Source organism: Apodemus sylvaticus, chromosome 9 (assembly GCF_947179515.1).
Source record: "Apodemus sylvaticus chromosome 9, mApoSyl1.1, whole genome shotgun sequence".
NCBI lineage: Eukaryota > Metazoa > Chordata > Mammalia > Rodentia > Muridae > Apodemus > Apodemus sylvaticus.
Window position 1 is genome coordinate 79,040,590 of NC_067480.1, and position 12,863 is coordinate 79,053,452.

Sequence of the window (12,863 nt, forward strand, 5' to 3'; positions counted from 1 at the left end):
CATCTTTTAACTCATCAATAACTGCCCCACTCCTCCGCACCCCTCATACCCACTCGCTAGCCCATCAAATGCTGTGGCTAATCAGGTACAGAGCAGAAGAGCTTCCTAAACTTAAGCCAGTGCATCTGTAATCTCAGGCATCCTGACAAGGGCAGGAAGAACTTCTGAGCAAGTCCTTCCAATCTCACCGTTCTGTAGTGCTCTGACCAGGGAAGAAGGTACTTCCCCACGGGCACAGAAGTCTCCAGATCAGTCATTCTAGTTCATAAGCCACGTGGCTAGTGAATCAGGCTTTGTCTTACCCATTCATACCATTAGGAGCTCACGTACTGGGGCCAGGAGAGAAGGGCCCATTGATAAAGTCCTTGCTGTGTCAATCTGAGGACTTGAGTTCAGTTCCCAAACATCCAGATAAAAAGCTGGTGCCACAGCAGATGGATGCCACCAACCCAAGTTCTGAGGAGGTAGAGAAAGGAGGGTCCTTGGACTTCTCTGCTCAACCAGTTCAGTTTAATTAGCCCTGATTAGTGAAAGACCTTGTTTCAAAAAGGAGAGTGACATTGACCTCTGGATGCACACACACACACACACACACATACACATGCACACACACATGTACTTACATACACACAAACTTATATACATGTATACTCATACACACACACACACATGCAGGCATATATACACATATACCCAGGAAGAACTTATACATCCTCCGGGTTTATTTAGCCCAATATGTAAGGGACAGCAGATCCAGCACCGGGAAGCAGCAGAATTCTTCCCCCCTCCAGACACCTCACTCATATCTGAGCACCACTTCCTGTGTCCACCAAACCAAGACACTAGATCAGAGCTCTGAGTCACCACTTGCTGACATACTCTGTGCATAAAAGGCAGAGTTAGTTGGATGGGCTGCAGAGAATTCCCCAGGGGCGATCCCAAGTGTATAAATTAAAGTGTATTATTAACTGGGTGGGGTCTGACTGTTTGGGAGATGCTGAACTGGCTCACGGGAGGCTATTTCACCTTTGTCCCCTCCCGGGAAGACAACTGTAGCATATGTCACATGCTTGGACGACATCAGAACCTTAGGAGGCAGAGGGGGCTGTGGGGGTGGAGCTGGGGCTTTCCTTGATGGTGGATCAAGAGAAGAGCCCATGTAGACAGAGTCAAAGGAAGGCGGTGAGTCGAGCCTCACATGTGGTATGTCTGCAGGTGGTCCAAAGTCATGGCTATGGTGGGCTGCTGAGGAAGGGTCCTGGAATAAAAAGCAGGCAAGTCACACAGTCACTCTGCCTGAGTTCTTTAAGGGGAGCCTGGGACCACAATGGACCCACTGTAACAATCCCAGTGTGCCAAAGGGATGAGGGGGGGATTGCTTTGGCAATCCTTTGGAATGGTGGTGTGCACACATATACAAATGCATGCACATTTAATCCCTGTATCAAGAGAGTTCAAGTTCAGCCTGGTCTACACAGTGAGTTTCTGGCTGGCCAACATTCTTAGTGAGATCCCGTCTGGGAGTGATAGTGCACACCTTTAATCGCAGCACTTAGGGGGCAGAAGCAGGTGGCGCTCCATGAATTTGAGGCCAGACTGGTCTATATAGTAAGTTGTAAGCCATCTAAGTATGAGGCCCTATCTAGTTTTTTAAAAACATGTGGAGTGGGGTGCTTTGAAGATATCCTAAGCCCCAAGGCACTTCCTAGAAAGTACCCCAAGGTACTTCCCCAGGAAGGTGAGGGTCTTTCCCCCACCTATTCAGTAGTATGATGGATAAGGGATCTGCAAAGGTCTCTCTTACCAGGCCTGAAACTCCAGTGTTCTGGGATGGGCCACAGACACCAAGCCTGGTCCCTGGCAACAGAGGACAACAGTCTAGTCACTTACAGAGGCTCCAAGCATTTCCAAGCTTCTCAGAACCTTTGCAAGTGCATAACCCCTTCTGCCACTCCTGTCTCTAGCCCTTTTCTCCTCTGTCTCTGCACTGCACAAGCCTGCTCTGCCTCGGTGCCCATTCTCTGCTTCTCCAGCTAGCCCCACCCCCTGGAACTCTTCCCTTCCTTCCATCCTTTCTCTCCAATCCTACCCCTCACTCTTCACCAGCTTCATTGGGCCCGCTCTAGCCAATCCTTTCCTGCTTTCCCCATCAGCTGCTGGAATTACACGCCTGGACTTCTGGCCTCATCTTCAAAACTGAGAGGCTGGAGTGGGCGGGTGGCTACCTACCTTTCTTTCTGGCCACCACAGCAAACAGCACCACAGCTACTACCAGCAGGCCCAGCAGGAGCACAGCACCCCAGATCAGGGGGATACTGAGAGACACAAAGGGATAGGCTGGTTTAGCCCTGTGCCCTGAGGGAAGCTGCTGACCACCGGCCCTGCAGTAGTCGGAGAAACTTTCTTTGGGACCCATAATTGTGAGGAGACGTTAGATAAGTTAGAAGTGCGATAGGTTAGAAGTGTGCCCTATTTGGTTCAGGATGATTCTTAAAATTTACTTGTGTATGTTTTGCATATATGCACATGCAAGTGGCTGCAGAGGCCTGAAGCGAGCCCAGGTCCTCTGGAGCTGCAGTCACAGGCTGCTTTGAACTGCTGAGGATGAACTGTCCGCAGCAAAAGCAGCAAGTGGTCCTAAACCCTGAGCCCCCAATCATACCACGGGTCAAAATCAGTTGTACGTTTACTGCCCAGTTCCCCTGGCCTCCCAAACCAACGCTTCGGACACCTGTTCTCACGCCTTCTGAACTCGGGAGGCCCAGCACTTGCGGAAGGGTCCTCCAGCAGACTTCCGGTTCCGGTTCTATAGGTTTCTTTCTCTTCTTCTGTTTCCTCCCCGTCTCCTGGACCAGGAACTGAGCCAGAAGGAAACATTCAGTGAGTGCAAACCCCTTGGAGCAGCTTTACACATCCTGTTAAGATCTGAAGAACCAGGGAAATGAAGTTGAGGAAAGAGAGACACCCCTGTGCCCAGGACAGCAGATAGCGTTAGGAAACAGCTTCCTCTCTTAGTATCTCTGTCTGGTTGTAAGCATAGCCATTTCCCCTGTGCCACCAGCTCCCAACCATGGCCCCCTGCATTTCTTCATCTCTGCCAACTCTCTGCCTCACACTGGCACCTCTCCAGCTCAACCACACTACGTCTAACCATCACTGTCTGATCTCGTATCTCCTCATCCCAGAATAGATTCTCTTGTTGTCATCCTTAATGTCAACCTTGGTCTTGGCTCTCACAGATCTCCAGTGAGGGCCTCTTCCCATGGAGCTGCAGCCCTGTGACCTTATCTTCAAGCTGATAGGATCCCATCCTGAGATGCCCTCAGGATTTACAAGGATTCTGGCTCAGCATTAATGGGAGGCAAGTCCCAATGACCTTTCTGATAACCCAGGCAGAACCTAGATTCCTACAACGTCTGAGGTTTGGCTGCAGGATTCAGTGACGTGTTCTCAGGGTAGGTTTTGAGGCTTCAAAGGTCCATGTTCCCCTCTCTCCCTCTCCCTCTCCCGCTCCCCCCCCCCTTGCTTTGTGCTTGTGGATCAGGATGTAAGCTCTCAGCTACTTTCCAGCATCATGCCTTCTTGCCTACCACCATGCTCCCGAGCATCATAGCCATGGACTCTGTCTAGAACTGTAAGCCCCCCAATAAAACTCTTCTTTCCCCCTGTAAGCTGATGTTTCGTCACACCAATAGTAAATTCTGCACTGAAACCATTTGGTCCTGTGCTTTTTTTGGTTGGAAGACTTTCTATGACTCCTTCTATTTCTTTAGGGGTTATGGGACTGTTTAGATGATCTATTTGATCCTGATTTAATTTTGGTATTTGGTATCTGTCTAGGAAATTTTCCATGTCCTCCAGATTCCCCAGTTGTGTTGAGTATAGGCTTTTGTAGTAGGATCTGATGATTTTTTTTTTGAATTTCCCTGGCTTCTATTGTTATATCCCCCACACCAATAGAAAATTAACTAAGCTACTTTCTAAAACTAAATGCCTGAGGGACAGACAGGCCATTCCCTCCCTGGCTGCCATTCTCTACCCACCTGCCTGCACAGTTCTTTTCTGCAGCATCTTTCCCACTGCGGTGAGAGGAGCTCCAGGTGCTTGCTCCGCCATCATTCTTTCCTCCCCCCCCCACTCCCCCACTCCCCAGCTCCCCCCCACCTCCCCCACCATGAGAGGCCCTGTCTCCAAAAATAATGTGGAGAGCAAGACACACCACATCGACCTTAATCCTCCACGTGTACACATGCACACATGCACACATCTACAAGAACATGTATGTAGGCCACAGATGCACAAGAAAGAGGAGAAAGTAAAACAAGGCAAAACCTCAGCCTGTCAAGGGTGCGGGATCCTGAGAAGGACTCACGCTAGCCAGCGTCTGCTTACTGTGTAAAGTGATAGCCATGGGCCAGCAAGATGAGGCAGGAAGCAAAGGGACTCGCTGCCGAGCCCGGCAGCCTGAGTTTAAAGTCCAGAGTCCAAAAGGTGAAGGAGAGAATCAGCTCTCACCAATGTCTTCTCCACACATGCACTGTGGCATGTGTGCATGAGAGGTGGGAGGGGAAGAGGAGGGAGGGAAGGAGAGGAGAGGAAGAGGGAGAGGAGGGAGAGGTGAAAGGTTAAATAATCACTGTGGAATAAATGATCCAACAATATTCTGACTCACCCCTCTTACTTATCCAGGAAGACCAAAGAAATGACAATGACTTTATCATCAGGGGATTAGACATAAGTTACAGCTCACAAAAGATGAGTCGCCTCCAGCCACCTCCAGCCTTCTCCCTCCAGAGCAGGTTTTTTGTTTGTTTGTTTGTTTCTTTGTTTTGGTACCACTCAAATTCTTTTTTAAATTCATTTTTTGTTATTTTGTTTTATGTGTCTGCATGTTTTTCCTGCATATGTGTGTACACAATGTGTGTGCCTGGTGCCCAAGGGGGCCAGAAGAGGATACCAGGTCCTCTGGAACTGGAGCTTCAGAAGACTGTGAGCTGCCAGGTGGGTTCTGGGAACTGAATCTAGGTCCTCTGGAAGAACAGCCAGACCCTTTAACCACTGCTCCATCTCTCCAGACCCCTAAAAATAGACCTCTGTGTTTAAATTGCATTTTTATTTTAATAAATACCTAGAAAGATGTGAGCTGTGAGAATATTGCAAAAGCAATATGCTTTCTATAGTAAGGTTGCTTAGTAAGTTTAAACACTAATGTATTTAATATTGATGTATAAATATTAGGTTTAAATATTCTTAATTTTTTATTTAAATTTTTTCTTTTAAAAAAAATCCCGCCAATTTTAGAAACTGAATGGAATCAGGAATAGCACTGCACACCTGTAACCCTCACATTCAGGAAGATGAGGTCATGCGAAAGATCATGAGTTCAAGGCCAGCCTGGACTACATAAATGGGTTTTAGACCAGTCTGGGCTACAGGGTGAGACTTCTAAAAAAGAAAAACAAATCCTGCCTGAGTTGAAGTCCAAAGCAGGAACTGGTGGGTTCCACCTGTAGGCCAGACCCTTAAACTATCCAAGGAAGGCAGGGCTGGGGAAATGGCTCTGTGGGCAAGGGTGAGGTCCTGAGTTCAGATCCCCCAGACCCACATAAAAGTGCTGCCTCTGAAACCCCAGTGCTGGAAGCTAGAGATAAGCAGATCCCTGTATGGCCAGCCCGTTTATCCAAAATGGGGAGCTTCAGGTTTAGTGAGAAACATTGTCTCAGGGTGATTAGGTAGAGTGTGATAGAACAGGACATCCTCTGTAACTGTGTAGGTATTATAAGGACACACACACACACACACACACACAGGAAGGCACAACAATTAATTTCTGTTAATATGCTTGAAGTCCACATAAAGCAAAGCAAAGACAGTATCATGTTGAGAGAGTTGGAAGAAGACACAGGGCCTTGGAGAAGCTGTGACAGAAAGCTCCTGTCAGGGAGAGAGAGGAAGAGGTGGCTGCTTGGCTGGAGATAAGTAATATCCAGCTTCCCAAACAGTTCCGTTGCCACTCAGTCCCCACAAGCTGTCAAAATGGTATCTCACCCCAATGCTTTCCTAGTGAGCCCCACACCCCAAGGCCCCAAAGAGTCCCCATCACAGATCATCTTTCTGACTACAGTGGGGGAGGGCGCAGCGAAGAGCAACTCACCTGGAGGAAGTACCAGCAGGGCGACCCTGTGCAGGGTCTGGGGTCCTGCGGCTCCCTCCACCACACAACCATATTCCCCGGTGTCCTCTTCCTGCAGGGTCACCATTTCCACCTGCAGGAGCCCCCCACCCAGGTCAGTGAGGAATATATGCCCATTTTCTGGAGCTCTTCGGTCCACCGCTGAGGTCACTAGTGGGTGGCAGCCTTCCTGCAAGAACCGGCACCACACCTTGCGAGCCCTCACATCCTGGAGCCGGTAGTGGCACTGCACTAGAATGGATGACCCCACCGGTGCCTGTAGCGCCTCAGGATGACTGTTAGCTGAGCCTTGGCCTGCGGAAGGAAGAGATGTGGGAGCAAGGGTTGGACAGAAGCAGGCATGGTCCCTAGCCCACTCTCCAACATAGGGACTTGGGGATCCAGAGTGGGTAGCTATGGTATCTGTGATACTTAGGTTGGTGAAGGAGGCGTGGCTACATCTGCACCTTACCTGCTCGTCCCAGGAGCAGCAGCAGCAGCAGCAGCAGCAGCAGGTAGCAGTCCATGGCTGGGCAGTAGTAGGTTCTGAGGGTGGCCTCCTCTCTAAAACTGCAGGCCCCTGAGGACAGGAAACATCTGTCTCATACAGTCACGTGGGCTCTCCAGCTATCCATAGAGGCCAACAGTTACACTGGTGGGAATCTCCAAGGTTGGGGGCAGGGAACTTTTCCAAGGATGCCTCTGCTCAAGGTTCAGAAGGCCCTGAGAGACCAGTAGGCAAGTGAGAAGGAGGTTGGAAGAAGGGGGTCTGACACCCCACCAAAGGGAACGGAGAGGGGACCCAGCAACCGGAGGGCAGGAGAATAAGGAGAGATAATCTTCAGTCTCCTACACACAGATCTGAAGAAAGAGCTATGAAAGAGAAAATTAAGAGCTGTCCATGTGGCCGTCTGATTCTCAAGTCTTTCTGGGTAACTCTCCGATCCTGGGTCTATTCGCAGGCACACCACCCCAACTCCCAGGAACCCACTCCCTCACCACAACCTCTTTCCTAGAAACCCCTAGACCCGCCTTTGCCTGTGCCCAACCTAGACACTCTAGGCCCTTTCTTTCAAACCCACCCTCCTCAATTCCAGGAGGCACGATTGTCTTCAGAGGGCACACACCATACCCTTTCCTCTTGCCGCTCTGCATCCACCCATTACTTGGAGGCACGGATCCTTCCTTCTTAAGGGTCCTTCCTGTTCTTATAACTTTTCCTTCACATTGTTCATCTCTTAATCCACCAAGCTTCTAGGATCTGCATACTCTTCGTCCATCCCTTCTATCTTATCTTTATTTCCCTTTTGGAGATAGGGTCTCATGTAGTCCAGGTTAGCCCCAAAGTTGTTATGTAGCCAAGAGTAATCTTGAACTTCTGGTCCGCTGACTTTACTTTCCCGAGTGCAGAAATTTCAGACTTAGATTTCCACCTGGGTTTCTGTGCTGCTGTGGAGGGAGCCCTGGGCTGCTTGCGTGTGAACAAGCCCGGTACCATTGGGGAGATATCCCCAGACCTTTTCTTTTTCATTCTTTTGTTTTAAAAAAAGAGATTTATTTACTTTTATTTCACGTGTGTAATTGTTTTGCCTTTATAGGATCAGGAGATGGTGCCTTATTCTCTGGAACTGGAGTTACAGATGGTTGTAAACCGCTATGTGGGCTCTGGGATCCGAGCCTGAGTCCTCTTTGAGAGCAGCAAATGCTTTTAATCATCGTGCCATCTCTCTTACCCAATTTTCCTTGACAGTTTTAATCTAGAAGTTCTTTCTTATTTCTCAAGTGTTATTATTTTTCTGCAAGTAGATTACTTTGGTGCCGCAGACACTGTGTTGTCCATGAATATTTCCACCTTCCTACAAGGTCCTGACAGTACGTGCCAAGCCCTTATGCCTCAGTATGACCGAGCATCAGACATCCCTCAGGGGCTAGAGACTGGGCAACACCCAGAGAGACTTATATCCTTCACTTTCCTTCCTAAGAACAATTATACTTCAGAATGATGGTGTCTGTCTGGTTCTTCCTCTGTCTCTGCTGCTTTCTAAAGAGGAAGGAGTGTCAAGGAGCCAGTTTATTACTGACAAAATAACCCTGAGGGAGGAAGAGTTTATTGAGGTTATGACAGGCATGGCAGCAGAAGCATGGGGTATCTGGCCACACCATGGAGACAGACAGGAAGCAAAGGATGATTAGAAGCTGGGCCTCCTACAGATTCCATACCCCTCCCGCCCCAGCACCACCTATGCCTTCACACACAGGAGCCTGCGAGGGCCATTTCACAACCCTAGAGCTCATTTGTTTCTTGAACTGCGAGTCTATTTTGGGGTTCTAGAGATTCAGGTTCACTGACTATGGAGGAAGCATTGGGCTTCCAAATTGCCCTGGGGGGGTGGGCTCTGAGGAACCAGACAGAACACATGATAAAACAGTCTGTCGGAACTAGAGCTATGTGCAGGGAAGAACACATTGCCGTGGCATGGAAGATAACTCCAGAGAACAGCAGCAAGACCTTCTTTTCTCCCTCCCTCAGTCGCTCCCTTCCCCTCTCCCTCCTCCCCTCCCCTCCCCTCCTCTCCCCTTCCTGTAACTGTTCTGGTAAGAATGAAGATATTCTAAAGAGACCCTCATGCCTATTCTTTCAACTTTCAGACAATTGAAGCAATGGCTGAAGCCCTGGTGCCACCTCTCAGAGGGGGAATCTTTCCCAGAGAGAGACTTCACACAGATATAAGGACTGTCAGGTCACCAAGCAAGAGCCTGAAGCCTGGACAATGATGGCGAGCAGGATCTTTGCAGAGACTGTCTCCTTCACACTTCTTGGCCCCTATTCAAACCCAAAGCTCATGCTAAGACCCCAGCGGTGGGTGCTGGGGTGATGGCTCAGCAGATGGAGCACCTGCTGCATAAACATGAAGACTGCAATTCGGATCCTCAAGAACCCATAGCTCCAACACTGTCATAGGTGTGGTGCCTTACCTGTGAAGGCTCTTAACCACTGAGCCTTCTCTGGTGTGAATGTCTGGTTCCCAGTTGGTGGATTGCCGAGGATATTGTCTTAGATACTGTTCTTTTGCTGTGAAGAGACACCATGACCAAGGCAACTGTCCTAAAAGGACGTTTAAGGAAAGCATTCAAGTATATGAGTCTATGTGGGCCGTTCTCATTTACAGAAGGATAAGGAACATTTCATTGGAAGTTTGCTCACAGTTTAGAGCGTTAGTCCAAGACCATCATGGCAGAAGACAGTGTGACACTGGAACAGTAGCTGAGAGCTTTACATCCTCATTAGCAGGCAGCTGACAGAGAGAGAGAGAGAGAGAGAGAGAGAGAGAGAGAGAGAGGAAAAAGAGAAGGAGGAGGAGGAACAGGAGAAGGAGGAGCAAGAGGAGAAGGAAGAGGAAGAGGAGGAGGAGACTGGGTCTGGTGTGGGCTTTTGAAACCCCAAAGCCCACCCTCAATAACACCACTCCTCTGACAAGGCCACACCTCCTCAGAGAGGCCACACCTTCTAGCCCCTCCCAAACAGTTCACTCCCTGATGACTAAGTATTCAAGTATATGAGTCTATGTGGGCCGTTCTCATTTACAGAAGGATAAGGAACTGTGGCCTTGTTGGAGAATGTGTGTCACTGGGAGTGGGCTCTGAGGTTTCAGAAACTCATGCCAGGCCTAGTCTGTCTGTCTGTCTGCCTGCCTGTCTGTCTGTCTCTCTCTCTCTCTCTCTCTGCACTTGCTTGTAAATCAGATGCTAAGTTCTCAGTTACTGCTCCCACCATGCTCACACACCATGCTCCCCACCGTGATGATCAAGGAAGGACTAACCCTCTGAAACTGTAGTAAGCCCCGATTAGCTGCTTCCTTTTATAAGTTGCCTTGGTCATGATGTCTTGTCACAGCAATAGAACAACAGCAACTAAGACACCATCTCTCCAGCTTCCCCCACCTAAAATTAATTTTTAAACCCCAGTGAAATAGACAAGGGGAGTGTTGGTTGACTAATTGCTTATTTGCCCAATCTAGTTTTACAATCAACCAACTGTTGTGGGTTGAAGAACCTGCTTACTACAAGTTGTCAGGAGGCAGAGATGAAACTGAGGCTCATGAATCTATTTACCTCTCAGCCTGTGGTGATCCCTAGCTCAAGGGAAGGCATACCAGTGGTCACTCTAACCCAGAGGTGGGCATCTCAGGCATGATAGAGTAGGTAAAGAGTAAAAAGCAAGCTCCAAGAGGAGGTAGCCACCCTGCCCCAGTGCCAGGCAAGTTTCAGAGACCCTCTCAGGCCCCCTCTACAGCCCTGTGCTCATAATATAGGCAGCTGAAAGGGCCTGGCTAGACCAGGCTGGATCTGTGAGGGTGAGGTGACTGCCTTAGGCCATAATGAGGCAGTCAGAGAAGCCCAAAATGCAGGCTGATCCTGAGCCACAGGCCAGGATTAGCGGAGATGCCCAAGTAAGGGTGACAAGGGAGGGTTGGAACCCAGAAGGGCCATGTGGAAGTGAGGTGGAGTATGCATGATGAACTTTTCCCATAATTCCAAGCTCATTTTAGATAGTAAAGCACAAACATGTCACCATGGCCACAGGGTGTCTACTTCTGAGGCCTGATAGAAAGCTTGGGTCTGTGGCCAGCTTGATCCCTTCACACTCTGGTCCATCGGGGAATCGCTACCCTGCTCTCTCTTACTCTTGCCCAGGGTGTTAGGTGTATGATTGTGTGTTGGTTGATTTTAAGGGTCAAACTTGACACAATCTGGAATCATCTGGGAAGAGTGTCCCAACGAAAGGGTTGTCTAAATGACTTTGGTGTGTGGGCATGTCTGGGTGGATTGTCTTGACAGCAGAGGTGGGAAGACCCAGCCTGAGTTTGGACACTGTTGTTTCCTGGACTGGGCCTGGAACTGCACAAGGGAAGAAAGCTCAGTCAGCAGGGGCACAGCAAGCAGGCAGAATGGATGCATTTGCTTCTCTCTGCTTCCAGCTGAAGACATGATGGACCTAGTTGCTTGAGTTTGCCTCAACTTCCCCAAATTGATGTACCGTAACTTGGAATTATAAGTGAAACAAGATCTTTCCTCCCTATGTTGCTTTTGGCCAAGGTGTTTTATTACATCAACAGAAATGAAAGGAACAGGGTTAAAGAGACTCACAGGCCTGACTGTCCCCTTTGCCTCAAATTTTTTCTCTTCACAATTCCCTCATGTATTTGCTAACATCTTTTGCGTGTCCCCTTTGTCCTGCTCAAAGTGGCATATCCCATATCCTTTGCACCTGGATTATTTTTAAATTTCCTTCAACACTTTTTGCCTTTGGACATAACCCAAATTATTGTGTCTATAACTACCCACCAGCTCCTCTCCCTAAAACAGTAGCTCCAAGGGCAGAGTCTGTGCTGTATCTCTGGGGCTCAGATCACGCTCAAAACAACACGTCGAAATGTACTTATCCACAAACACATTAGCAGGATGGAGCTGAAGAGAGGGGTGCCATGAATGTGAAGGAAAAGTTGCTGTCCAGACTCTACTAGAGATGGGGACTAAGGCCCCCTCCTTCTCTGAGCCTCCATTTCCTCTAGAGCCTCAGTACTTCTAGGGCCATGAACTATCTATTCCCAGCTCAGATACTGTGACTCAGTCTTTGTCATTTCTCCAGAGGGGAAGTTGCAGATGGAAGCGCAGCTCTGGGAGATGGAAGGACGAGTCAGTGGCTTGGATGTCCCTAAGTAGCAAAAGTAGGGACAAGAAGAAGCAGCCAGGAGCTGGGAGGAGGCAACAGTTGCCCAAGGGTAGCCAGTGAAGACAGTCCCACCAAGGGAGGAGGAGGAAGATGACCAGTATCCTACACAAGGACTTGGTGATCAAATGTAGGGAAGGGAAGGGAGGATAGAAAGATTGGAGCCCATGATATGGAAGACACGACACCCGAAATGGTTACTTTTAATTGTCATCTCAACAAAATCCAGAATCACCAAAGAAAGTCTCAAAGAAGGGTGAGGAGATGAAGTTGGCCTATGGGCATGTCTAAGAGGATTGTCTAGATTACATCCTGATTGCCGTGGAAAGACCTAGCCCACTGTGGGTGGCACCATTCCCTAGGCAGGGGCTCCTGGGCTATAAGCGGTAACAGTACAGAGAGGAGCTGAGCACAAGCAGGCAGGCCTGCATCTATTCTTTTTCTGCTCTTGACTATGGATGTGCTGTGTTTTAGGTTCCTGTCACCGTGACTTCCCTTCTGAGATGAGCTGTAATCTAGAATTGAAAGGATAGAAAAATACAGCCTAAGTCTCTAATGACCCCAAGAAGTCAGAAGTTTAAAATGCTATCTTGCTCCAAAGAAGCTCTAACTCCAGCCTTCTAAGGAGCCCCAAACACTTCATATTCCAGAGCCCGCTCTTTGTGCTCTTTGTTAGAAACTAGGTAAAAGGTCACATTCCAGAGCCCGCCCTTTGTTAAGAGCTAGGCAAAAAGGCCTTGAATAGGTGATCCTGGCCCTGTAAGGTAACAGGAAATGAGCTAATTATCTGCTTATCTTGCTTCTGTAAACTGCCTACGCCATTACCCCCATTCAGGAGTTCAGCAGCTATAGACCTCCAAGAAAAATAGGAAACTAATTGGTCCACTGACCACAGGCTCTGATAATTTAAACTGATTGGCCTAAAAACTATGGAGTGGTACAAATTCATTGGCTCACACT

General features: G+C 48.7%; 1 protein-coding gene across 4 annotated transcripts; it reads right to left on the bottom strand.

Moving 5' to 3' along the window:
* Nucleotides 1-700: 700 nt before the first annotated feature.
* Nucleotides 701-9,485, bottom strand: Treml1 (triggering receptor expressed on myeloid cells like 1). 4 transcript variants are annotated; one of them, XM_052193198.1, is made up of 7 exons: nucleotides 9,149-9,485; nucleotides 6,645-6,752; nucleotides 6,155-6,487; nucleotides 2,732-2,858; nucleotides 2,230-2,381; nucleotides 1,805-1,857; nucleotides 701-1,258 (listed from the first exon to the last, which is right to left on the bottom strand). In XM_052193198.1, exons 2-7 carry the CDS (start codon nucleotides 6,697-6,699, stop codon nucleotides 965-967), a joined length of 1,014 nt encoding a protein of 337 aa, XP_052049158.1. In that variant the 5' UTR covers nucleotides 6,700-6,752; nucleotides 9,149-9,485; the 3' UTR covers nucleotides 701-964. The 4 variants fall into 4 exon arrangements, with proteins under 4 accessions (XP_052049158.1, XP_052049159.1, XP_052049157.1 ...); XM_052193199.1 differs by having other exon boundaries at nucleotides 9,378-9,483; XM_052193197.1 differs by lacking the exon at nucleotides 9,149-9,485 and having other exon boundaries at nucleotides 2,230-2,315.
* Between the last annotated feature and the right edge of the window lie 3,378 nt (nucleotides 9,486-12,863).

Excerpts from the sequence above, each read along its gene's own strand:
- Treml1 (XM_052193198.1), bottom strand. The coding sequence starts at position 6,699 with ATGGACTGCTACCTGCTGCTGCTGCTGCTGCTGCTGCTGCTCCTGGGA. Across the intron at positions 1,858-2,229 it reads TGTGGTGGCCAGAAAGAAAG|GGACCAGGCTTGGTGTCTGT; the intron begins GTAGGTAGCCAC and ends CTCTGTTGCCAG. Across the intron at positions 1,259-1,804 it reads ACACTGGAGTTTCAGGCCTG|GACCCTTCCTCAGCAGCCCA; the intron begins GTAAGAGAGACC and ends TTTTTATTCCAG.